Here is a 26,036-nt window from a genome sequence, read left to right as displayed (position 1 = left end):
TCGTGTACGAACATGAAAAAACAGGAAGAGAAATGTTAAATAAAGACTAAACACATTAACTAGTGATGTTTGATGCCGCTGATTTCCTTTCTTATCCGATAATGACCGGCTGGGATCAGTGATGCCGATACTTTGTGTAAATACACTCTAATGTGTCAGGTAAACATAAAAAAAAGTGGTGTAGCTTAGTTACCTCGAATGCTGAAGTATCAAAAGTATCGATATACCCAATGATCCTACACTAAATATTCTTTGACTTCAATAAATGTTTGTTTTTGTATCATTTTTATCATTTGAATAGAGGGAGGAAAAGCACCTTCAAATATCGGCTCACGTATCGGTATCGACCCTAAAAAATCCATATCGGTCTATCTCTAGTATAAATATCTGATGTACAAGGTATCGATGTTTCAGTATCAATCTGCACATAAGTAATAATAGTTTTATATCCATGTAACCTACACAGGGTCATGACCATTGTCGTTGTGTCTTTACTAACATTTTTCTCGGTCGTGTTGAGTGTTTTCAAACGACGGTGACTCACTTTGGATCAATATTTGCTCCATGTTACCGAGGAAAATAAATAAATAAATAGTCCTCCATCCAATCAGAGACACTTTGTCGTGAACTAATTAAACTCCTTCTAGTCGCCTTAAATGATTCGAATGGATCCGCAGATCTTTGCAGGAGCAGAATCAGCTCCCAACAGAAAGACAGATCTTTTAATATGCAGCAGCAGCAGCAGCAGCAGCCATCCTACATTTAAATATTCCTGACTTCCTCCCCCTGTAGCCTCCTAAAGTCTTTACCTGTCTTCTCCTATAGAGTCGACTGGATTCAGCCCAGTAAATGTTGATGTAGTGTGGAGAGGGAAGCTCGTACCTTGTTTTCTCTACTCCAGAAATGTTCTGGTCATAAACTCCCCAACGCTCTCTGGAAGATTTGTCTCCAGGAAACTTTTCTCTTCTTCTTTGAGACGTTCAGTGTTCAGTGGGTGCAGCCTTTGACCTGAGTGGACTCCATGGATTCTGTTTAGGGGTTTTATAATTTACCAATTTCTCTGGATTTGTCTGGATTCATTTTCCAGAGGAAAGTTCTTCCACGCAGCAGTTTAGTTACATGATTCTTCTTCTTCTTCTGGCAGTTTTGACGATACAGGGATGTAGTTTTCAAACAAGTGACTACAGCAGATCGGACTTGCAGTGTGTAGCTGTGTTTTTATGTCATATCCAACTGTATCAGGTACTCCAATAACGCTCTGTTTGTCACGTGACTTTTTTGTTGACGCCGCCATATTTGGCATGAAAACCTTGAGGAAAAATTAACAGCGCCACCGCTGATTTCAGGCCGTCAAAGTTTGCTGCATTTTAATCGGATGCAAAATGACGAGTACGAGGCAGAACTCAACATATCGAGTCTTATCACGCCCCAGATTATTTATTTATTTATTTTTTTTAGCATTAAAACAGCCGGCGGGGACGATGTTCCTGACCTGCAGTGTCTGGATATATAGAACTACCTCATTAAATTTCCTTCGTCCTACTCTGGAGTCACTGAAAACATACAAGACCCTGGACGGGTCCATTCGGCTAAAAAACAACGTCTCTTTGTCATAACGGCATCATTTTATAATCCGAGTTCTAAACAGTAGCCTGTATGAAAAGAAATCTGTCGGACATTGTGTTAAAAACGTGCTAAATACAGGGAAACCGCTGCGTCTTAAAAAGCCTAAAACCCAATCATTTGAATTTAAGGCCTTAAAATGTCTAAAATTATCTTAAAATCTCATGAAATGTGTTAAATACGTACCTAAGGTGCAGCCCGGTCAGAATGTATCGAGCACAACCAGCTAGCTAATAGCTAGTAGCTAGTATGCTAGTGGGCGCGCCGCGGTGTGTTAGCGGGGAGCATAGCGGTGTAGATAAGTTGGTGGAACCCAACAGCATCGCTTGAGTTTTCTTTGGCCAAGTTGTGCTAATACAACACTTACTAACGAGCTAACAGGTTGACTGCTCAGACTGTGAGCTGAATGTTGTCCTTGATGTTAAGCTGTTGTCGTATAATAACGCTAGTTATACTTTTAAAGCTGTAGTTGCCGAGGTAAGAACAAATATTAGTTCATAAATAGAGAGGCTTCTTTTGTTTTTAAGTTGGGTTAAGCATCTTGTTTTCCAATGTGACAGAACTGTGAATAAATTCAGATATTTTGCCAGTAATTCCAGATCTCCTTCTGGCCAAAAGTCTTAAAAAAAAGTCTTAAAAAGTCTTAAATTTGACCTGTTGAAATCTGCAGAGACCCTGTAGATAAACCAGACATTGAGCTTGGAAGATGTTGGATAGATGATAGAAAGTGATCACAAGTCAAACCCGTTTCTTGAGGGATCTCACCGCTGCGTTTTCTCCTTTTATTGCTTCCGAATCTCCCATCTTGCGTTAGGAATCCTTTAAAAAGATTTCCGCTTTGCTTGTTCCCGACCGTTCTGACATCCTGGGCCACAACAGGTTAATTAGTTAGTTTCTCATTAGAGGAGCACACTTTCCTGCCAATATGGCGGCGATGTTGTGATTATCAGCGCAGGGTGACGCCAGCTCCATGGCAACCGTTCCCCACTTCCTGTTCAGAAAACCACAATGTTGACTTAATGAAGAAGATTATTAAGAGATTTATTAATGACTTAAAAACTTTTTCTCACGGTGACGTCGTATTTTTCTGACTTTCACTACGTCGGTTTTCAACTTCGGGCTTTAACTATCGTTAAATTATTGTTTTTATTTGCTTTGAAGGCGAGTTTTGTCCAGACTCCACAGCCTGAGGACGTCTTTTTACAGTAAAACTATCAACAGCGTCCTCAGGAAACTCAATGTGCATATTTTTGATGTTAAAATGAAAAACTGTGACAGAAAATCAACTTTTCTCCCTGGATGTAAACGTCTAAAGTTGGACCAATCGCTGCTCGTGTGCTCGCGTCTCCGCCGACCATAAACAAACCCAAACATCTCATCTCATCTCGTCTCTGCCCACCTCCGAGACCTGGGTTGCCGAGTAGATTTGGAGATTAGCTGAGGCGGTTTGTTCGGTTGTTCCCAGAAAGATTTTTCTTTTTAAAGTTCGTCAAACCAGTCTAACCAAGTTTCCCAGCCCGTCTGCAGCTGACGCATTGTTCAATGTGTCTAAAGTGATGTCCCTCTGCTTCGCCTGTAGCCTGCAGGTGCAATTAAACCAAGAATTTTGTCAGAATAATAGCGGCGCCGCTCTATTTTTATCCTCACTGGCCACTTCATTAGGTACACAAGTGACAACTAATGCAACAATCCTGCTGTAAATCCTATTTTTTTGTGGAAGGAAAAACATTCACGACGTCTCAAATGTGAGATTAGGACAAAGGTTTTCTTCACTTCTGACATTTTCCAACTCATTTCTATTAAACTAAACCACTTTAATCAAGATGCTCGTCACACGAGTGAAAGAAAAGGCGTTTTAATACAACAGTCCTGCTCCGTGTCGTCCTTCATGGCTGCGTAATTCAGCTGGATGTTGAATGGCGGTAAACAGGAAGCCAGATTTGACTGGTTTTAACCGACACGTCCAAAAGTTGTTGTCTCTGCGTCGTCAGCTGCAGCCGACGATGATGGATAAATAATTAATTTATCTTTGTGAAAACTGGGAAACGGCGTCAGAAAGGTTGTAATTGAGCTGGGTGAGAATAATAGGAACGCACGTCAATAGAATAATTATTAAGATGACGCTGCAGTGGTGAAAAAGGAAAAATTCAGACATAAGATTTTAAAGATTTCAAGATTTCTGAATTTGTTTATGGTGCGTTTCATTTCTACATTGTACATGAATGAACGCCACGTCCAAAAGTTTCCCAGCAGAACAACCGAATTGTGTCAAGATGATCGATGTTGTTTACGTCTCATGACAGTGGTCGTAATGTTGTGGCTGATCGGTGTAAATGCATTGAAAGTCGATTTGACGTCTACATGAACAGATCTCCAGCGATTTTTTTTTTGTTTTCTGAACATCCAACCAATGTTACATCTTCAAACATTAATAATATTTAATTAAACACATTATATTTAAGCAGAACAGACACATTTGACCTTTAATAATATGAGATATTTAATCATATGCTTTTCGGTTTTGGGTTAAAGTTCTTCTCTGACGTTTGGTCCATTCTCGAATCTAACTGGTTTGTCCCCCCTGTCCCCGTCCCCCGTCCCCTCTAACCCGTCCACCCTCCTGTAGCTTCCTTGGTGACGCAGAGACTTCTCCCTGAGGAGCCAAGAAGCAGACGGCTCATGACTTCTGACCAGGACACGAAAGTTGTAGCTGAACCACAGGTGCAGCAAGTACAAGAGGCAAAAGAGAACTCTCATTTGGTGAGTTTTACCTCCACGTTCCCTTTAAAACCATTTCTGCTTTTTTTTTTTTTTTTCATTTAAAACCAGTTTGTGGAGTTTGTTGGCTGATTCAACCCTTCATCATATTTACTGGGTGCTTCTTTTTCTTTTACACCTTTTTATATGCTGATAAAATCCAGGTGTGGTTACCATGGCTCCTGTCACTCAGTACGTTTACATGTAAACGAATCACTTTATTGATCACTAGGAGAAATTACTCTTCACTACAGCAGCTCCTACTCAAAGTGTCCCAGTGTTCAGAACAAAGAGCAGTGTAGGCAACAAGAACAAGTAGGAAATTACAATGAGAATAAACACATCAATGTAAAATATATATAAAAACCTGTACAGGAGTGTGATCAGAGATGGTATTCTTCATTCCTTGGTTGGATTGTTATTTGAGTTATTGTTGCTTTTCTATCATCTCCAACCAGTCTGTCCATTCTCCTTCTTCTTCTACCACGTTCAAAGTCACTTGAATCTTCTTTCTTCTTCATTCTGATGCTCGGTTTGAACTTCAGCAAGTTGTCTTGATCACCTCTACATGAATAAATGCGTTGAATTGCAGCCATGTGATTGGCTGATTAGCTGTTTGTGTTAACAAGCAATGGAACAGGTGTACCTAATAAAGTGGCAAGTGAGTGTATACGCCTTAACTGGAGTTAAACTCGACTGGTCAAGAAGAAGAAGAAAGTAAACAGTGGGGCCTGATTGATATGTATTTTTTGGGGTCGATTCCCATGTTAGTGCATTAAAAAAAAAAGTCTGGTTCAGTTTTTTACTAAAGACGTAACGATGCATCGCGAGACCGTTAAAAATCTTTACAAATGTGCAACGATTACAATCAACCAACGTGAAAAATTAATTGCGGCGCCACTTTTAAAAAGCAGAGGGTGTAATCTAGTTCTGAGTTCACTTAATCAAAGTCGTACGTCGCTGTCGTGCATCCCTCAGAAATACCAAGAAAATCCAAAACTTGGAACACATGCTTATGATTTTGTTCATTTGTGTTATTCATTTAGTTATTTCGATGTGGGATTTGTTTTAAATCGTTGTTTTAAAAAATATATAATGCAGCTGAATGAATCTCCAAACGTTTCCCAGCAGAACAGTGAATTATCACAAGATGGTTTTAAATGTCATTCACTTCCCCCTGTCAGCGGTCGTAATGTTGTGGCTGATTGGTGTGAATACATTGAGGAGTATGATTAAAATATCAATAAAATAATAATACTTTTGTTCCATCTTTGTGATGTGGATGAAGCCAGTTCAGCTAAACTAGCGTCGCTCCATCTCACAGCTGCTGTTGACTGATGTCCCACACTGATTGTGTTCCTATAATAGACAAGTCCTCAGAAAAGAATCGGGACCCGGAGAGAAAAGAGGCACCTCCTGTAACCGAATAACCATGACCTGTTTTTATTTCTCTCTCTCTCTCTTCTTCTTTTTTTTTTTTTTTTGTGTTTCCTCTCCAGCCTGTAACCGTCCTTCCTATCGATCACAGCCGTGACATTTAGTTTGTTGTCGGAGCGCGAAGGCCAGACTTTAGAAAACAGAGCCGTACATCTTGGGTTCTTCGGTGCATGTTTCTGCAGATTTGTTGCTCTTTGAGTTTCTGATAGATCTGGTTTAATTTTGTGTCTGCAACTAATAATGCTACCAAAAAAAAACAAAAAAAACGAAAACTAAAGAAATATGCGCCGTCAAATTGCTGATTTCGTCTAGTCTGCTTGGCCATAACATCATATTTTGATTTAATTATGTTGCGTGTTTCAGCTGATACAAGGAAAATAAATACCTCTGCACACACCTGGATAGTCCAACAACCAATCAGAGCCAGATGGAATTGACTTTTTATACCACCAGCACTAAGGCGGGACAAAGGGTTTTAAATTTAAAGAAATTAGAGAAATTAGAATGACCTTTATTGTCATTATACAGTGTATGAGATGGGAGAGCTTCTCCTTTTCACTGCAAAAAAAAACACAAGTAAATACAAAGTAGTGAAAAGAAGATAGTATTTACATCGAAAGCTAAAGTTAAAATGCTACTACTACTTAGTATTATAGTATTATGAACGTAATGGCAGCATCAGTGTAGTTGGTACGTTGATCGTTGCATGTTCAGGGTGGTGATGACTCTCGGAAAGAAACGAAACTAAACATACAGACTCGTTGAAAATGAAACCTCAAAAGAAAACTCTAACTCCTTGACCAAAATCTAAACATACCAGGAAGCAACGACCCCCCAATCCTAAGTGTGTCTATACCAACAAAAGCTCAGCTCTTAGGAAACAAAACCAAGTGTTTAATGAACAAAGTTCTCCCAGACTAAATAGTTCAGAGGCGATTCAAACTACCTGGTGTCCCTCGAACCAATGGTGCACTGGAAAGGGAACTAATGACTGAAGGAAAATAGAAAAATCATGCATAAAAAAAAAAAAGAATGGGTTTGAAAAAGTAAAAGAAAACACCGATGCGTTTGGGCTTGCGCCTCCTTCAGGGCGTAACAATAAGCACAGGTTCAAGAACATGTAACGATCTGCACACAGGAACAAACGTATCCCTCCCCGGTCTAACACATTTACCAGGGGTGGGTATTTGTAACGATTTCACGATACGATACGTATCACGATACTCGAGTCACGATACGATACGTTATCGCGATATTATGGTATTCTGTATATTCTACATAGTTTAAAATACACGTTGTATATTTGTACGTCAGTGATAATTAATTGGACAAATTGAGCCAAACAGAAAACGTGCTGGTGATCGGCCCAAAATATGACTTTTTCTTTCAAAATTGATACCGGAAGATAAAATATTGCGATATATTGCCCTATCGATATTTATTCCCACCCATACTGGATTGTCCTCCGACCAATCGGAGTGTCCAGAATTTTATCAAGTTACCTGCTATAGTTTAATAAACTCCCCTCTGGAAGGGTTATCAGGACAGGTACGGCGGATACAACTCCAGTCACTTTTATGATTTTATTACGTTCACATGTACAACAAGCATCCACACGCTTGGTAGCTGCTAGCCCACGTTAGCCAGCTCGTTAGCGGAGTTAATTAGAAAGTAATATAGTGACGTTGATTAGGTTGTAAACCTGTAATGCAAACATAAACACAAAACCCAGAATTAATGAATGAAATATATACTCATTCATATGATATTTAAACACCAACAATGCTAGTCTGCAGCTACTCACCGGCAAGGCGTACCAGTCCAGACAAGTAAGCAAATGATTCGAATCCAAAAAGTGAGACACCTGCTGGCAAGTTCTACACAGAGCCAGATGTAAACGGCTTTTCAGTGAAGGTTTATTAGACTGGACGAAAGCTTTTGATTAAACCAAAGAAATAAGTAAAACAAAATAAAAACTAAACGTACAGACACCTAGTCCCTGTTTAAAATGAAACCTCAAAAGAAAACTCTAACTCCCCAACCGCCGTTCGTTCTTAATTAACAACTAATCTCGACTATTTCTACGCAATTAATTGTCTAATTGTCTGCCCTCAAGTGTTCAAAACATTTCCCTTCTGCTGTTGTAAGTGAGACAGAGAATTACCTCCAAACGGAGCAGAGCCTCCTTTTTATTAGCGCGTTCCCTCTTAATACGAGGGTAGCAGCTCAAGTTAATTGCATGTCGTCTGCGAAACAACGTACGAGTGCAGTGAGCAAGAGAAGGTTTTACTTTTTCTTTTTTTTTGGCTCTATGGTGAACGGTTTAAGCGTACTTTTTGGGGGGGATTAACGTGGTCCGAGTTCGCTCGACAAGGCAAAACATACACTATGAGGTATGTGATGATTCACTTTGGACGGATACAAAAACAAATACAAAAAACCCACAGCCTGTGAGTTCTGGCAAGATATCACAGTGTGAATTGCTCAATGTGAAATGGAGTAGAAGTAGATAATGGTCTGGTCAGTGGTTTTATCCAGTGTTGTTTGAGAAATTCGTGTTTTGCCACTTATTGTGACACATTTCTAGACACAATAGGAGGCCCCACAGATGAACTGATGAAGGAGCTGTTAAAGCCGCTGTTTGTTCGCTTCGTTGGGAAAGATAAAACGCACGGTGACGACTTCCACGTCTCGCTGTGTGGCTTCAGATCATTAATGGCTCCGAACCACGGGAAGCATCTTCTACGTTAATCTGTCTTCCCCGTTTGCGGTGGGTGTGTTTGAAACGCTTGTTAAAAAGGTCACTGTGGGGATGAATCAGACCCAAGTCAATCGAAAAAAAACTATTTTTGGAAACATCATCACTCAGAAGTTGGGCTCACGCAAACAGCTCAACCTAAGTGGATTTAACTGGAGAATGTGGAAAACGACCCGGAAACCTACCGGCTCGTAAATCCAGGCTGGAACACCGACTGCTTTGTGTGCAGACTTGTTTATTAAGATTATTAACATGCATTAAACAATACTGACAGGAATTTAACCTAAAACTGTGCCAGAACCTCCAGGTCTGAGCCATGAACATCGTGCAGAAATGCAAAAACTGCAGTTCATCGAGTGGCCACTTGAGGCTGACTCCAAATCCCCATAGACCCCCATGTTGTAAAGCCCAACTTTCGGGTATTCGGTCTCAGTTTATTTCAATATTCATGACGACCGTACGGAGGTTGAATTTGTTTTTTCTAACTCATTTATTTATGTTTCTTTACGGTTTAAAATTCTGCACAATTGAGGGAGTTCCCACTTTGAATGAGCCGTGCTTTAGCTCCGCCCCTATACGCCCCCTATGTCCAACATGGTGACGACGGGCTCCGCCCACTTCGGGCTTCATTTTTGAAGTTCAGAATCCAGTGGGAGACGTCACGGTGGGTTTGTCCGTAGTATAAACAGTCAGTAGTTAGTTGAGGAACTGATGTGGCAGAGGAAGCCAGTTTAATAAATACCCAATGTCATTTGATCTGAACAGAGTCGACATGGTCAGAAGTCATTGTCTCAGTGTTTTCAGCTGAAGTATTGACCTGGTAAATTCATCTATGGAAGAACGAAGCTATTGCCACTTTGCACAAGGATTGTTCCAATCAGTCCTGGATCGATCAGGACCTATTTTTTTTTGTTTTGTTTCATTATTGGATCCGTATCGTGCTTCACTCCAATCCAACATTATTTATAAAGCATGAATAAATAAAAAACATAATAACTTGCACAAGGCATAAATACAAGATAAATTAAAAGACATAAAACATTAGTAAAAACGTAACAGCCTTTACCTGGTAGTTATTTGTTTTAGGTCTATGTCCGTGTGCTGTCAAAACGTCTTCGTCTTCAGCTTTAATGGCGGCTGGTTAGCGTCAAAGCTGCCAATAATCGAAGAAGAAGAAAAAGCATCACGTGACTAAACATGTCTGCTATGTGGAAGAACTTTAACCTGGAAAATGAGGTCAGTCAGAGTGAAATTTGTCAATGTGAGGAGGTAGTAGGAGATCGTCATTCAGTGCCAGTGATAAGTGGATTCAACACCAACAAAAAGAGTCGGTTCAGGCGAAGGCTGCAGCCAAATAACTACAAACACTGAACGCTGCTTTTAACAGAAGAGAAAAGCTTCCAGAGAAGGTTAAGTCTGTTATGTTCTCTACGAGAGGCGAGAAATTTGTTCAACGAGGGCTGATTGAGAACAAAATGACGTCATTTTGCTTTTAGCCGTCGTTTGGGAAGTTCTCGCAACTTGTTGTTGACGCGTGCAGAACTTTTTCCTCGGGTGGTATCTGGTTGCTTACTGCTGGTTTACGTTTTTTCAGAATTCCTCGCTTCACGTTGCGTATGTCACAAGATTTTTTGGGAGTTCATGGCAGCGTTGGATGAACTTAACATTTCTGGAGTAGAGCACACAGAGTATGAGCTCCTCTCTCAACGCTACATTAACTTTGACTTAAAGAAAGATTTATTGGACTGGATCCAGGCGACTCCAGGGGAAGACGAGGGAAAAACCTCAGGAGGAACTCTGTGGCATTTAAGCTTGACCGGGACATCCCTGCTTTGCATCGTTGTATCTTCTTTGCAAATGTGGCTTTGCACTCGCTGGCCGGTTTATCACGTACACTTGTGAAAACCAGTGCGTTCTAATACGTCAGCCCTGCACTAAATCCTCCTTTATGACCGGTCTGACGTTCAGTGGCTGAAACTGCGTCAGAAACGTTATAATTCATCCGGACGTTCGTTTCAGCTCCAGGTTATCTAACAAACACAGAATACTATAACCTTCACCACGACCAGATTTATTGCAGGGCTGTTATATCTTAATGCATTCATTTTTTCACAACCGTGCCTAATGAATTGGCGAGTGAGCGTTTGCCATGTGACCTCTCAAGTAACTCTGACACGCTAAGGTCTGTTAATGACCGTGTGTTCATTATAGACGTATCACCTGGTCTGAAATAAGACGGACGTCCATGCATCTGTTTACAAAAATGTTTAAAAAAAAAGATAATTACTGTAACTATTCATGGCTCCTATTCACTACTACTTCCTGTTTGCATCCCTGCGATTTCTAGTCCAAAATTAGAAAACCCATGTAAGATTGAACATCCTACAGCTTATATTTGCTGTTTTTTTTATATTTTCTTTATTTATATTTTCTGTAAAGTTGTCTCAGACACAAAAAAAGCGTCTGGTTATTTGCGAGTACCCGGATGTTTCCTAGAAAGAAGCTAAAGTGGTATTTTGAGCTCAGACGTGCAGGGACTGTGCCAGTAGCTTCTGCATTCAGGAAATGAAAATGGAGCAAAAAACATCCCAGGGTTTAAAGTGTCCTACGAGGGTGGATGGGTGGGTGGGGGTTGGGGTGGTGCTTCTCATGCTAAGGTGATTATATGTGTGTGGTTTTCCTTTAGCAGACCTCCCTGTGCAGGTAATCCTTCACGCTATCCCCTCTCCGGTTTATTCGCGCGGCCTTGTTGCTTCCGCCGCACGAACGCTGCAGCTTTGATTGACGGCAGCACATGCGCTACTCGTAACCAGGATGTGCCAGGGGCTAAATGTGGTCGTCGCCGGGGGTCGGGTATTACACGGGCTTCGTGCCACAGAACCCGTAAACCTTCGGTGGTAACGAGGACAGACGGCACATCCGCCACGATCGCAGAGAGATGTCGTGAATCTGGATGCTTTTTTTCCCCCCCAGGTCCCATCACAGTTTCAAGCTCTGTAGTCAAATAATGATAAACACTGACATCATTTAGGGCTGAAGTGGGATATTTTAACAGCTTATGTCTCTGATGGATCTCTACCACTGCTCCAGAACCGAGAACAGCGATGTTTTATACGCTGTTTATTAATCTCAACCCTGGAAGTTTATAAACGCAGCGTAATCTCAGGTAATAAAGGTGAATAAAGACAAAGAAAGAATGCTTCCATCTGTAGTTAATTCTCACTTAGATTTATTTATCATGTGGTAGTTTTTTAATGAATGAATGAATGAATCTGCTGACGTAGGAGCATCCCTGTCCAGTAGGTGGTCTTTAATGTGACCCAGGACTCCCTGTGACGTCACGCTGTTAAAGGAATAAGGTCAAATGTGACCTAGACCGTCTCCACATGAGGATCAGAATCAGATCTGTCAAATCTCAACACGTCCATGATGGAAGTTCTGAACAGGGCCTTAGGTTTGTGGTTCTTTGATAAGAGGAAGAGGCAGGAACTCTGCTTAAGGTGTAGTAGCCACAATCTTCTTGGCTTGGTTTGAAGATCAGTTTCACTTTTATTTGACATTATCAAATCATTCTTGCGTAGGTGTCTTTGAAAATGTCGCTTCTTCGTGCTTGAAATCAAACTGGTGCTTAAACTAGTGTCTTTAGCTGAAGCTGTGATTTCCTTGTGTCTGTTGAAGCAGAACTGACTAAGTGTCTGAACCATATTGTTTGGTCCCTGTGCTGCTGCTCTGACCTTGTAGCAGCAGCGCAAACATCTTTGGTTCATTCATGGCTATAATCTCGGCAGCAGAAGCTCACACCTGTTGCTCCTTTGTTGCCTTTTTCTAAATATAATTAGCAAAATCAACCATTTATTTATGTAACTCTGTCTCCACTTTGTGTTGTGGACGTGGAGCTGGGTCCTAACAAAGCACAGGGTATATTGTGTGTTCACGCTTCCCTCACGATGTTCAATCAGCCTCTTCAAATAGGAAAGAATGTGGAGCTGAGGAAATGGGCAAACAGTGAAGCGGATGGCCTTCGGGCAAAGTAAGGGTTATTTTTCCCTGAGACCTCTGAAATTAGGAAACGGAAAGGCCCCTCACGTCTTTTTCCACCGCCGTTCACACATGCTCGAGATTGGAAAGAAGATTGGAGGCGAGAAGGAACGGGACAAACGACGGCGTCCATTGGGCTCATGCTTCAGGCTGTAGGTCTCATTATAATTCATAGTGGGAAAAAGCCACCAGGAAAACCAAAAATGGTGCTTCCATGGTGGAACGAACACAAGTCAGGATGATTCCCTGAGAAGGAACCTTTTAACCCTCACCCTTAATTATTTTTTTAGTCATGAAGTCAACAAAACGTTTAGTTTACTGGAGTTTAGTTTATTTATTTGGATCCCGTTCGCTGTTGCCATAGGCGACTGCTAATCCCCCTGAGGTCCATGCCAAATAAAAATACATACAACCAATGCACTTATGAATATTAACACATGTACAGTATAAAGACACAAACATATCAAAATATAAACAAGTATACAAACACATAAGCAATGGCTCGTAGGCAGTTATAAAGAAAAACTAAATCTACACAAAAAAACATGAATATCGTCGGCAAATATGTTGCCATACGCACAACATGCAACAAACACACAACATGCCATCTTCATACCAACGCAACAGCCACAACCATCATCCTATTCTATCATAATGTCTCCTTAAATAACACATAAACGCTCAATTGTTCCCAAATCAAATAAGTTAACAAAGATAAGTTTTACTTCAGGTCTCAAAGGACTGAAAGTCAACAGCTGCTTTAAGTAAAAACTACATCTTCAACCCACATGCAAGTCGTCAGATATTTAACTCCGCATTTAGAAACGGAGGCGCCCGCTGCTCAGTGCTGCACACTCGTTTCTGCCTGACTGTGCAACATGATTAAAATGGCACAATAATTAATTACGGAATATTCAAAACACCTCATTTAACTAATAGCGCCCAGAAGAGCTTAAAACGGTGAAAGAAGAAATCACATCACAGTTAACCAGCGACTTCGCTTTTCATCAAGATCCAGTTAAACACAGATTTACTTCTCTGGTGTAACAGTAACACAAAAGCCATGTGTTTTCCACCTCATCCCTTATTCACACGCATGCGTTCACCCAAAGACACGGAGCCAAACGCCATATGCCTCGGACATATGCGTTAGAGACACATCAGAAATTGAACATGACCTATTTATAGCGCCGCGTATCAAAAATCCAATCAGTCACAGACGACGCAGAGAACGGTCGGATGCCGACTGCGATCGGGTCGGGCATCTTTTCTGGAAATGTCAGGTCTAAAAGCCGGGACGTACGGATATAAGTGATCAGGAGGACGCTTGGTTTTTCAGTTTGAAGTCTCGCCCTCTGTAGCTGCTAAAGATCAGCCGGGCTGGTGTTCAGCTAGTAATTCTGCTTTGTTACCGAGCGCAGGCTCTTTACTTTATTTGTTTCACACGAGGTCATGTGGAAGATCTGTGCTCTGGTCACAATCATGAAGAGGCAGCAGTTGGAGAATATTAGAGAAATCTCACGACATGCCACCAAAAGAAAAAATGTCAGAAAAAGTATAAATAATGATGATCTACTTTCAGTTTACTACTGTTCAGTTCAGGACCAAAAGCTGCTGATGTCCACTGGTAGTTGTAGATTCATCCAGTTGCTGTGCAGATTCTCCAGAGAGAAGCACTCAGGCTGGTTCTTTGAAAGTGTCATTGCCGAACGTCTCATTTGTGCTGATGATTTTCCAGGCAGGTGGTTTCATTTCTTGAGCCTACTTTGGGAGCTCTCTCATTCATCTTGGTGTTTTCCCTCAATAAATCCCTTGATTGAGCTTTATTTATTTTTTTTTTTTGCTTTCTTCTGACCACCGCTCATACGAGGACCTTGGGACGTCTGGTTCAGAACTTTCTCCTGGATCCAGTTTGGATGATCTTTTCCATTATTTATCCATCGCTATCGCCGCCGTCTCACTCCAAGCATCATTGTGTTGTTCAATGAAGAGGTAGATAGACGGGTTAATTATCATTCTGCCTCTCACTAGACGTCGCTGCATAGACGAACCAAGACTAGTTATTTGCAGCAAAAAAATAATAATTATCTGACCAATTAAGTGAAATTGGATAGTTTCCCAGTGCATCGTCCCCCTGCAGCCTAGGCCTATAGCAGCATAACTAAGGGATGGTTAAGTCCAGTCCTAACTATAAGCTTTGTCTAAAAGGAAAGTCTTAAGCCTGACCTTACACGTAGAGACGGTTTCTGCCTCCTGAACCCAAACTAGGAGCTGGATCCATAGGAGAGGAGCCTGATAGCTGAAGGCTCTACCTCCCATTCTACTTTTAGAAACTAGGAACTAGGAACCACAATCAGACCTGCACTTAGAGATCGTAGTGATCTGTTGGGACAGTATGGTTCTATGAGGTCTTTAAGATGCAACAGAGCTGGGACTTTAAGGGTTTCTGTGTAAGGAGGAGGATTTTAAATTTAATTCTAGATTTTAAAGGGAGTCAGTGAAGAGAAGCTAATACTGGAGTAATATGATCTCTCTGGCTGATTCCTGTCAGTGCTCTTGCTGCAGCGTTTTGAATCAATTGGAGGCTTTTTAAAGAGTATTTGGAGTCAGACAGTAATGAGTTATAATAATCCAGCCTGGAAGACACAAATGCATGAACTAGTTTTTCAGCATCACTCTGAGACGGGATGTTGCTAAATTTGACGATGCTACGCAGGTGAGAGAAGGCAGCCCTGGTTATTTTTAGATGTTCCTCCAGTTTGGTTGGATGGTTGGATGGTTGGATGGATGGATGGATGGATGGATGGACAGTGGTCAGAGCCTTGGAGTCCAGAGCAGATGGTAACGGGTCTTTCTGGTTCATATAGACGTAGAGAATAAAGCAGGTAGATTTTGCTCTTATAGGCCGTTTAGACTTCTGGGTCAAATTGTTGGCTTTAGTATTTCCAGCTGCTTCTCCGTTTCCGCAATTTTCAAATCTATTGTTTAGGAATCAATAAAGATGGAGGAAAGATTAACCCAGGAGGTTTGGAGATGCAAACATTTGTACGACTCGACTTTGACGAAATTGCGGCGAAAGTTTCGGTCGCCGTAGTTGAAAGTGGAACAGGAAGTACAAACAAAACTTAAATTAGGCAAAAATTGAAACTGACTGACGAGTGCAAAAGTGTAAATGAAGGTTGTGGGTTCTAACATGTTGATCTGCTGAGGCCTGATGTGTTTCCTCTCTCATGGACTTAACTGTTAATGTTAATGTGAGCATGAATGGTGACTCTCTGCAGGACGACACACGATTCATTCAAGTTATTTATGTTAAATAATGATAAATAATGGCCCAACACTGTTTTTAAGTTTGAAATCGATCCCTTTCGAGTCAGTCTTTAGGCAGCTTAATGAAGCCTTAACCACGTGATCGCCCCCTGGTGGTCGGCTGACTCCTGGTTGAGAAACCGTTTGATTAGATGTGCAGCATTTCAAACGTAAATATATTGTTTAATCGTGGCAGCTGAACTAATGATCATGTTTAAAAGTTGATTAATTGTGCAGTTTAAAGGTTTAATAGTGGAAGTCCTGTTTATTAGTTTAGCTTCAGGATAAATCGACCCCTCACAGAGATGATTTGATCGTTTCTTCTCGTTTCCCCTGAGAGGGATTCGCCTGGAAGGCGTGAACTTTGACGAGGAACAAAGACGCTGTGACACGTTTGCCTCGTCCGGCCGAGTGTCTCTTCACGTTGTGTCACGGGTGAAAGACGAGCCTCTGCGGGCGGATGAATCCAGATTTTTCTGTGTTTGTTTGCTTCCCTCGAAGGGCGTTCAAGTCGCCCCTCTCATCATTTACGAGCCGTACGCCCGGCGCCGTCTGCTGCCCTCCGACCACGCCGCCGGTAACTCGCTCACCGTGAATCACGTCCTCTCGCTTCCTCAAAGACGACCTCCGTGGAGGAAGCAGCCAACCTTTTCCTCCTCCTCCTCCTCCTCCTCCTCCTCCTCCTCCTCCTCCTCCTGCTCCTGCTCCTGTGAATGGAAAGGGACATTTCACTTTTTTGTTTTTTTTTTTTTCTCGAAAGGTCAAAGCCATGTAAACATCCGGTGATGTTGGAGGCTGCTGTTTCTATGGCAGCCGTTTTGGACGGGAGTGGGAGGTTTTTACCTTGGTGCAGGGCTGGATTATTAGCATAGACCGGAGTGTGTGTGTGTTTTTGTGTTTGTGTGGCTGCACACAACCTGAATGATGTCCTAGTGCCTTGTTTGGGAAATATGACCCAGGAGCGCCGCCGTCTCCTTTTTTTCTCCTCCTCCGGTCTCGTGTCTCTTTAGGCTTCTTCTCGAGTTAAACCGGTTTCCCCGGCTTTTTCCTCTTCCCTTTTTTTTTCCGTCAGCTCAGAATAATCTATTAAAACCAAGACTCAGGAGGGTTGATTTAATTTGAGCAGAGCCCTCTGGGTTTTTTTTTTTTGATTTTTTTTTTAGCCTCACTGGAGCGGGCTTCATTTGAGCTCAGGTGTGCAACTCCATCACTCCCCCTGCACAGCTCCGCCGTTTTATTTATTTATATTTTTTTTTTCCTGGAGAATGACTCAGAAGTGCAACAGCGACAAAACAAAAGCAGAGACGAGCGTGTAACGGGAGCGAGGCAGCCAGTCAGCGTCCGCGACGTCAGCCGAGCCCACGAGGGCAGCGGAGCCTCGGCGCCGTCATCAGATTCCTCGAATCAGCCCAGCGGGTCGGATCAGAGGAGGGCGGGCGAGGATGGAATAGCCCAGGTTTTTTACTTTGAGGAGAGGAGGGACGATGCTCCGCTTTCTGCCCGTGGACGTACTCGGACTTTAGTCATGGATTTGATGCAGTGGAGCCTTGTGCCTCCACCGGGGGGCAGCGCTTGGCCCGCCGTGCCCCCGGAGTTCAACGAAACGCTGGCTCTGACCACGGCTCTGGGCTGCAGCCTGTTGGCCTGTGAGACGTGCATGCTCAGCTACTGCTTTGATCCAGTGAGTAGAGAAACAAGTCAGATGGTTCAGAAGAAGAGATTTTGCAGAATTGTCTGTTCGTCTTTTTGGCAGATATATCCTCAGGTTTAAAAATAGGTTGGACTCAACTTTATTGTTATTACAGATGTTTAGATGCAGAGCAATGAAATGCAGCTTAGTATCTAACCAGAAGTGCGTGTAACATGAGTAGTGTGGTATATAAGTGGTGTGGTGCAGGTTGGTTTTATAGCATATGGTGGGAAAAAATATCGATATGGCGTCACGTCGTGATATTCTTTTCCTCCGATACAATATTGACTTTGAACGTCTCAACCCTCGGGAGTCGACAGTGCGTCCAAATCACATGACCAGTTTAAGACGACATAGCAGCGAGACGCGGCGTCACTGCATCTCCATGTCAGCTTTAGTAGAAAGTGAGAACTTTATCCTATAGACCAATTTTTAAATTGTGTTGACAAATAGGACGTAATGGAAATAATTTACGCCAACCTTTCTCCTGAATGTTGCCGTCTTGTTGGTGAACGGGAGAAACGGCGAAAAGCAAAACGCTAGCCAGCTTCAAATGCTCGAAAGCAAAAAAAAAAATCAGCAAATATCGGTTTTAAAGGAGAAAAAGTCATGTTTTGTCCCGACTGTGAAAGACGTCTGCTCCACCAACACTTTTTCGGTCCAAGTGCACTTATTTGGACATTTTCATTTTGTTTAATTTATTTGGTACATTTTAAGATGCATTAAAGTGCAACAAAAACAGTAATGGAGGGGAAGGGGGCGGAGCTTCAGAGATGTTCAGGTTGGATAATTACGTAATTGATCATTGGCTTTAAAGAAGTTATCATGGAAATGGATAATTTGGATTAATATTGTTTTATGACTCAATGTTTATCTAATGTACATATACACAACTTGTATTTTAATCTGCGCTTAAAATTTCTCAGTGAACTATGTAGAATATTGCATCATATCGTAATATCGCGATAACGCATCGTATCGTGATTCAAGTATCATGACGTCTGTTCTGACTGATGGACGATATTTACAGATGAAACCTGTGTGTAGGTGAGACCATAGGTACAGATGGATTTGTGCTTTAAAAGGAAGTAAACAGGAACCATAACATAATTTATGCTGGAGGAAGTGGACAGATGATAAATGATGTGATGCAAAATACAGATAAAGTGAGAATTAAACAAATAATAAACAGTAGCTACCGAGTTTTACTAAACTAGTCTAATATCTGCTACAAAGAAAACTGAACCCTTAAAGTTTTACACAAATATCATCACGAAATATTTGTGGTTCAGAGGCCGTGGCTTCATTAGACACGAACAAACACTAATTATATTTATTTTGCTTATTATTTACAGGAAAACCAACAACGACAACTTTAATATGTCAGTTCTCAACATTGTTGTATCAAAATCAGCAAATAACAGAGAGAATGTGTTGAAAACTGAACAAAAACTAGATAAACCATCGTGTTAGTGTCCTGGTTTAAACCGACCAACTTTAAAATGGTTTTATCCAAACACGAAGCCAACGGCAACAAACATTTAGACTAGTAATAAAAATCAAAGCCTTCGTTCGTGCTTCACTGGAACCAAAATCACACAATGCTCATTTTTTTCTTGTATTTTTATGGAACCAATCAATTTTTATGAATTTGTTTTAAGGATTTGTTCAGTGTTTTGTCTGTATTTAGTGTCCGAAAACTTCCCACTCCTGCTGAAAACCAAAAACCCTCTAATGTGAACTGTGTTTATTTGCCAGATGCAGCGAGAACCTCACGTACATGAGCACATGTGCTAAACAGAGAGGAAATTACCAGCGTCTCAGGTCCTGAGTTTGGGCTTTTTATTGGCTTTTCGAAAGGGTTTGAACGTAACGCGACCCTGTGTGAGTTAATGAGTTAATGTTAAAGCACATGTGTCACACGACGCTTCTGTCCGGTTTCCCCCCGACTCACACCGACGTCACCTCGTTTTACACGGCAAACAAATCCGTTTCGCATTCACAGAGGTGAAAAGCGAAAGTAAAGGCGAATAATTAAAGGCCTGTGTGGGCTTTTAATTCTATAAAAGACGAACCGTAATGATTTCCGCTCTGGTCTGGATTTATCTCGCTGAATGCCGTCTGGCTTTTATTGAACCGTCTGGATAAAAGGTGCTTGTAGAACCTTTTTGTGACTGGTTGTAGACACGTTTTGAAACAGAATTACCTAAAACACACGAACGTACGTTGTGTTCGTGCGGGTTTTACATCGTGTCGTCGAATAAATCGGCGTTTCTCCATTTTTAAATCAGTCACCGATCTCCTGATATTATTATTTTAGATAAAAATAAATGAGGAAATATAAGTTTCACCAGCCTGACAGTTAATTAGGTTCATTATGACACTAAATGTCAGCTTCATGAAGGTTGAGCGTTTGGAGGCTTTGGTTTGTCGTACTCATACGTTGTATTTCATGTTTCTGGGCTCAGAAACACTTTAATGAGGTCATTTCAACATGAACTGAACATTACAACACTCATGAAGGAGGATTTAGTGGAGGATTGTTGTATAAGAATGGATTAAATTTCACTAATAAAGTGGCCAGTGAGTGTATATTTGCTTTAAAACGCACAGTTAGATGATCTTGTCCAATTCTTTGCTCTTGACTTTCATCTGGAGCCACATCATGTCTTTTTTCTCCTTAATCTTGTTAAATAATTGTCTTTGCTTTGTCCTGAAACCAGTGCGCTGACGCTGCGTTTGGCCGACACCGACGCCGCTGACCAGAGTTTGTGTTTTTGTGTTCTGTGTTCGTAGGAATCCGCCAAGGTTTCAGACCTCAACCCCAATGCGAAAGCATGGGCCAACCACATGTTTAGCCTGGACCCCAGCGGAACTGCCGACACCACCACCACCACCACCACAACCGCTGCCCTGCAGCCATGGAAGGAAGGCTGCGATAGCTCGGCCGACCCCGGCCCCGAAGGTCAGACGAACCCGTCGCACAGCGTTGGGTTGGGTTTAAAGAACGAAAGTGTTTTCTTTTTAAATATTCTCTCGTTACGGAGAATTGTGGTTTGAGGTTTTTCCGTGTGTGATGTTGATCCAAATCATGACAGAAAGTTTTATTGCTGGTTTTAGCTCTTATTTACATGGTTTTATATTAATGTGGATATGATTTATTTATAATTATTATTTGCCTGTGCAGCTTTTTAGTGAACTGAGGCTGTTTGTTTAAATGTACTATTGAAATGAACGGACCTGAAAAATGATTGGATTTGAAACTGCTGACAAAAAGGAAATACTGAATACCAAAATACCTGAAGACTTAAATCTGAATCTAAATTCGTTATACTGTGCCTGTTGGTTCATTCTTCAGCACAACCTCACCTATCTAACACATCGAACCTAAACCAAATAAACTACAACCCGTAGACAGTTACATTTTCACTGTGAAAACCACAAACATGTTTAACCAATGATGTTTATAACTAAGAATGAAAATCTAATGTGTAAATTTCAAAAACCTATGAACAAAATTATCAAACAACAAAACTATTTATAACGATTTCCATTAAAATGCTTCACACATTTTTGTACAACTATTTACAACCATTTACAAAACTATCAGGTGAAACAGTCTAAATAATATAATAATATCTAACAGACCGAGATCTCTGGTTTCTTTCTCTCTGGCTGCAGTGACTCCATAGACTGAATATAGTGTCCTGACTTCCTGATTCGTTGATTAGATGCATTTTTCCGCCAATAGGAAACAGGGTGTTTGGGTAAATTATTTATAATAAGTCAAGTTTTATTTGACCCATCAACACAAAAACTTAAAAACTTTTTTTTAGTTTGAAGTTTTCTACAAAAGTTGAAACGGAGCCTCAGTGACGCTGTGTGTTGCTGCTACGTCGTCTTAAATTGATCATGTGTTGAGTGAAATTGTTTTCAAATTAATCTCAAAGGATCATTATCAAATCTAAAGGAAAGTGAAATGGAATCAAATTCAGATTTGATTAATTAAAATGCACATTTTCCACGTGCAATGAATAAAATATTCTTAAAACTAAACAAATATAAGCACATCCTCTCCCTTGAAACCGTCAGATATTCTGTGGTGAACATTAGATCTTCTTTCCGCTGGGAACTGATCAAACTCCTGCAGAGTTTAAGAGCCGTGGAGTTAAACTAGTTGAGGTTGGAGGAGTTGACTTTAAGACAAAATGTTTGTTGTAAGAATTAAATAAATGTGGCAGATAAACAGTGTCGGTGAGTTGACTGCTCATTCGACGCTGAAGCGTTGAAGGAACAAACCTCCACCTCCCTCCTCGCGTTGGAGACGCCTCTTCAATCATTCATACTTAATTTAGCAGGAAGCTATGAATATTCCCGCCCCGGCCTCCGTCCCCCCGCTCGTCACAAATGACCGTGATCGCTCACGTTAATGTGCCCGGCCGAGTTTAGCCGGTTCACGGAGCGACGGGGGTTTGGTGCTGAAACGGGAATGTGTGATTAGTCCGAGACGTCGTCCTCGAAACCGTCTCCGTCTCCTCCTCCGTCCACGAGGACATTTACAGGAGATTCACTCCACGAGATTTAATACTAGCTGGAGCATTCGTGGAGGGTAATTCACCTCTAGTTTCTCCATCTCATGTTGACTCACACGCATCAGCCACAACATTATGACCACTGACAGGAGAAGTTAGAAACATCGACCGTCTTGTGATAATTTGTTTATTGTTCTGCTGGGAAGCTTTTCTGGTTTTCATTCATGTGGATGTTACTTAGACATGTAGCACCAACCTAGATTAGATCAGACCAGCCCCCCCCCCCCCCCCCCCCCCGACCATATAGCAGCAGCTCTTCCTTAATGGCACCAAAAACAGTTTAGGAACAACTCAAAAAAAACAAACAAAAAAAAACATAAAGAACAGGATAAGATGTTGACCTGGCACCAAATTCACTAGATCCCAAACTGATTAAGCCCCTCCCCCTCAGCCCATAGGACCCAAAGCCCCCCCACTCCCCCCTCAACTAACAACATCCTGTTTCCATTCTCTGATGAGACACAGAGGAGACCCTCACAATATTCGGAAGGTGGTCATAATTTTACGCCTGATCGGTGTATTTTGTCTTCCCAGAGAGTTTTCTTACATTTCGTATCGGTTGATTCTGTTGCAGCTCATCTTTGTGACTGGAGATATGTTTAAAATAACTCGTGCGTCACAGAAACGGAGCCACCGGCTTTTTTTTTTTTAACCGTTTAAATGAGATTTCAAATCTTAAACGACCGGTTCTTCCTTAATAGCGGACGGGCTTCAGTTACAGTTTCCTGTTTTGGAATAATTTGGTGCTTCGCCGAGACGTGTCCCATGCGTTCTGATCTGTTCCCGTTTTGATTTGACGATGACTCAACGTTTCCTACATCCCTACATCTACATTTTGTGCTGGTTTTCATTCAGTATAATGTTACTCTGCAGCGGTCGTCGTTTGATCGCTGCGCTCAGAGAATTCACATTAAAAGCTTTCGTATCGCTTAAAAGATACGATTCCTTTTTTATTTTTTTTTTATGGAGACGTATTCAGAAAGTGTTGAGTTTCATTGACGAGCAGACACATTACGCTTAGTTGATAATTTGAGTTTATTGCCAGTGGTTTTATCCGTCAAAATGTTTTTTTCTTTTTTTTTTTGTGAGAATATAAGCTCAAAAAGAGAGAGGGGATAAAAATTTCTGTGAATTTTTTAATTAGCTTAGCCCGTTAGCTCTATCGCTGTGCCAACGCTACACAGTTTGTCACCTGCATGGATGGAAGTGAATCTTCAAGGCCAGATGTTTATCAAAAGTAGGGATCGGTTCCAACTGGTTCAATTCATCGGTATCATCAGCCTTCACGCTTATCGATTCCCTTTATCGATACTTTTTCGTGAGGAATGTTTACGTCCCCGCCCAGAAGGCGGCAGTAATGCACCTAAAAGTTGTTTGCAAACCGGAATAAAATGAAAGGAGAAGAATCTTGACATCATGTAATCTTATCGCTGCCCATTCCTACTCAAAAGTTTTGACAGTCAAGACTGGTCAACCTGCAACAACGGAGGCAACGCCTGGAATTTGACTAAACATCTGACGACGCACAGCATTTTATTATAAGCCCAGAAATGTAGCATCTTTAGCATCTCTAGCGTCTAGTGTAGTATTTTTTAGTCTCTGTTGTATTTATGTGCTTTAAATTAATATTCTGTTAAACTTGCACGTCGCAAAATGCCTTAAAAATAAAAAAGGCACTGTTTTCTTATCGCCCACTTGAAAACCCAATTGATGTGACGCATACCACCTACTGCCATTGGCTACGCTAGTTAGCTGGTGTCGTCTAGTCTTTTACTTCCCATCTTAGAGGGGGGGAAGTGTTGGTTGAAGTGTAGTTGCGTGTCCCGTCACTTCTTACCTGCTGCTGTTGGCTAGGCTAGTTAGCTGGTGTCTTGTTGTTGTTGGCTGCTAGTTGGTAGCTGACTGCTAGCCTGCTGTTGGCTAGGCTAGTTAGCTGGTGTCTTGTTGTTGGTTGCTAGTTGTAGCCTACGCTAACCTGCTTTGGCTAGGCTTATTGCTGTGTCTTGTGTAGGTTGAGTTGTAACTGCTAGCCGCGTGCTAGCTAAGTAGCTGGTGCTGTAGTTGGTTGCTAGTTGGTAGTGACTGCAAACCTGGAATATGGCTAGGCTAGTTAAACTGAGTCTTGAGTTGGTTGCGAAGTTGGTCTGACTGCAGCCATGCGTTGGCTAATGCTTATCTGTGATGTTGTGTTTGTTGTAGTTGCTAGTCTGACTGCACCTGCAGTTGGTAGGCTAGTTAGCTGGGTTTGTTTAGTTGTAGTTGGTAGCTGACTGCAGCCTTGTGTTGCCTAGGCTATGTAGCTGTGTTTTTAGTTGGGTTTTTAGTTGTAGCTGACTGTGCCTCTGTGGACTAGGCTAGATATCTGTGTCTTGTATTGGTTGCTAGTGGTCAAATGACTTTAAAAACCTGCTGTTGGTCTAGTATAGCTGTCTACTTTGTAGTCTATTGGTGTGACTGCTACGCCGACTGTCAGGCTAGGCTAGTTAGCTGGTGTTCGTTTGTTATATTGTACTGACCTACCTCGTTGCTAGGCAGTTAGCTGTGTCTGTAGTGGTGCTAGTTGTAGCTGACTGCTAGCCTGCTGTTGGCTAGGCTAGTTAGCTGGTGTCTTGTTGTTGTTGGCTGCTAGTTGGTAGCTGACTGCTAGCCTGCTGTTGGCTAGGCTAGTTAGCTGGTGTCTTGTTGTTGGTTGATAGTTGGTAGCTGACTGCTAGCCTGCTGTTGGCTAGGCTAGTTAGCTGGTGTCTTGTAGTTGGTTGCTAGTTGGTAGCTGACTGCTAGCCTGCTGTTGGCTAGGCTAGTTAGCTGGTGTCTTGTTGTTGGTTGCTAGTTGGTAGCTGACTGCTAGCCTGCTGTTGGCTAGGCTAGTTAGCTGGTGTCTTCTTGTTGTTGGCTGCTAGTTGGTAGCTGACTGCTAGCCTGCTGTTGGCTAGGCTAGTTAGCTGGTGTCTTGTAGTTGGTTGCTAGTTGGTAGCTGACTGTTAGCCTGCTGTTGGCTAGGCTAGTTAGCTGGTGTCTTGTAGTTGGTTGCTAGTTGGTAGCTGACTGTTAGCCTGCTGTTGGCTAGGCTAGTTAGCTGGTGTCTTGTAGTTGGTTGCTAGTTGGTAGCTGACTGTTAGCCTGCTGTGGGCTAGGCTAGTTAGCTGGTGTCTTGTTGTTGGTTGCTAGTTGGTAGCTGACTGTTAGCCTGCTGGTTGGTTTCTAAATGTGTTTTGGGATCTTGGCACAAGGAATTAACGAATGTATATTCTTTGAATTAATATTCTGTTCAACTTGTACATCACAAAAAAAAGCACAGTTTTTGGACGAATTAATTTCCATTCTTTAAACACCAGCACCGTTTCAAAAGTGAGATAAAACCTTAGCGAAGTGTTAACGGTGCTTTTCTGTCGGAGCAGGTTACTCGGACAGTTTTAACATCTCCTGACATCGTTCCTTCTTCGTTGCCGCAGGCTATGAAGCCAGTGAAGACAAGGCCTACAAGGAGCCCCTACTAACCGACCCCGATGAGCCGCCCCCGGTGCCAGTGATGCTGGCCGAGCCGGCCCCCGTGGCCCCCGTCGCCCTGGAGGGCTCCGAGCCAGCCTACACAGAGTACCCCGAGACGGGGCAGCCGGGCCACACAGGTGGGTTCAGCGGGCGAAGGCTCGTTTCTCCAAATTATTTATTGCATATTATTCAAAGAGGTTTTTCTAAAAATTAGCACCAGGCCGACTTGGGTATTTGTGCATGTGGAAAAAAACAAACTAGTGTTTTCAAATGTGCCTCTTGGAAGGGAATCTGGCTCTTATTACCACTATAGGAGGCAAGACCAGTGAATTTAACCGGTTTT

At 41.9% G+C, this 26,036-nt stretch overlaps 1 protein-coding gene across 2 annotated transcripts in view; it reads left to right on the top strand.

Moving 5' to 3' along the window:
* Window positions 1-26,036, top strand: part of larp4b (La ribonucleoprotein 4B) — a 55,689-nt gene that overhangs the window by 4,293 nt on the left and 25,360 nt on the right. For both annotated transcript variants that reach the window (XM_047589833.1, XM_047589834.1), the window contains exons 2-4: window positions 4,250-4,383; window positions 20,409-20,577; window positions 25,657-25,830. In XM_047589833.1, the coding sequence (XP_047445789.1) occupies window positions 4,303-4,383; window positions 20,409-20,577; window positions 25,657-25,830 (424 nt within the window). In that variant the 5' untranslated portion in view covers window positions 4,250-4,302. The remainder of the gene's footprint in view (window positions 1-4,249; window positions 4,384-20,408; window positions 20,578-25,656; window positions 25,831-26,036) is intronic.

This window comes from Mugil cephalus, chromosome 7 (assembly GCF_022458985.1).
Source record: "Mugil cephalus isolate CIBA_MC_2020 chromosome 7, CIBA_Mcephalus_1.1, whole genome shotgun sequence".
In the NCBI taxonomy this organism is placed as follows: domain Eukaryota; kingdom Metazoa; phylum Chordata; class Actinopteri; order Mugiliformes; family Mugilidae; genus Mugil; species Mugil cephalus.
Note: the sequence above shows the minus strand (reverse complement) of the source record. Positions and strands in the feature narration are given on the sequence as shown.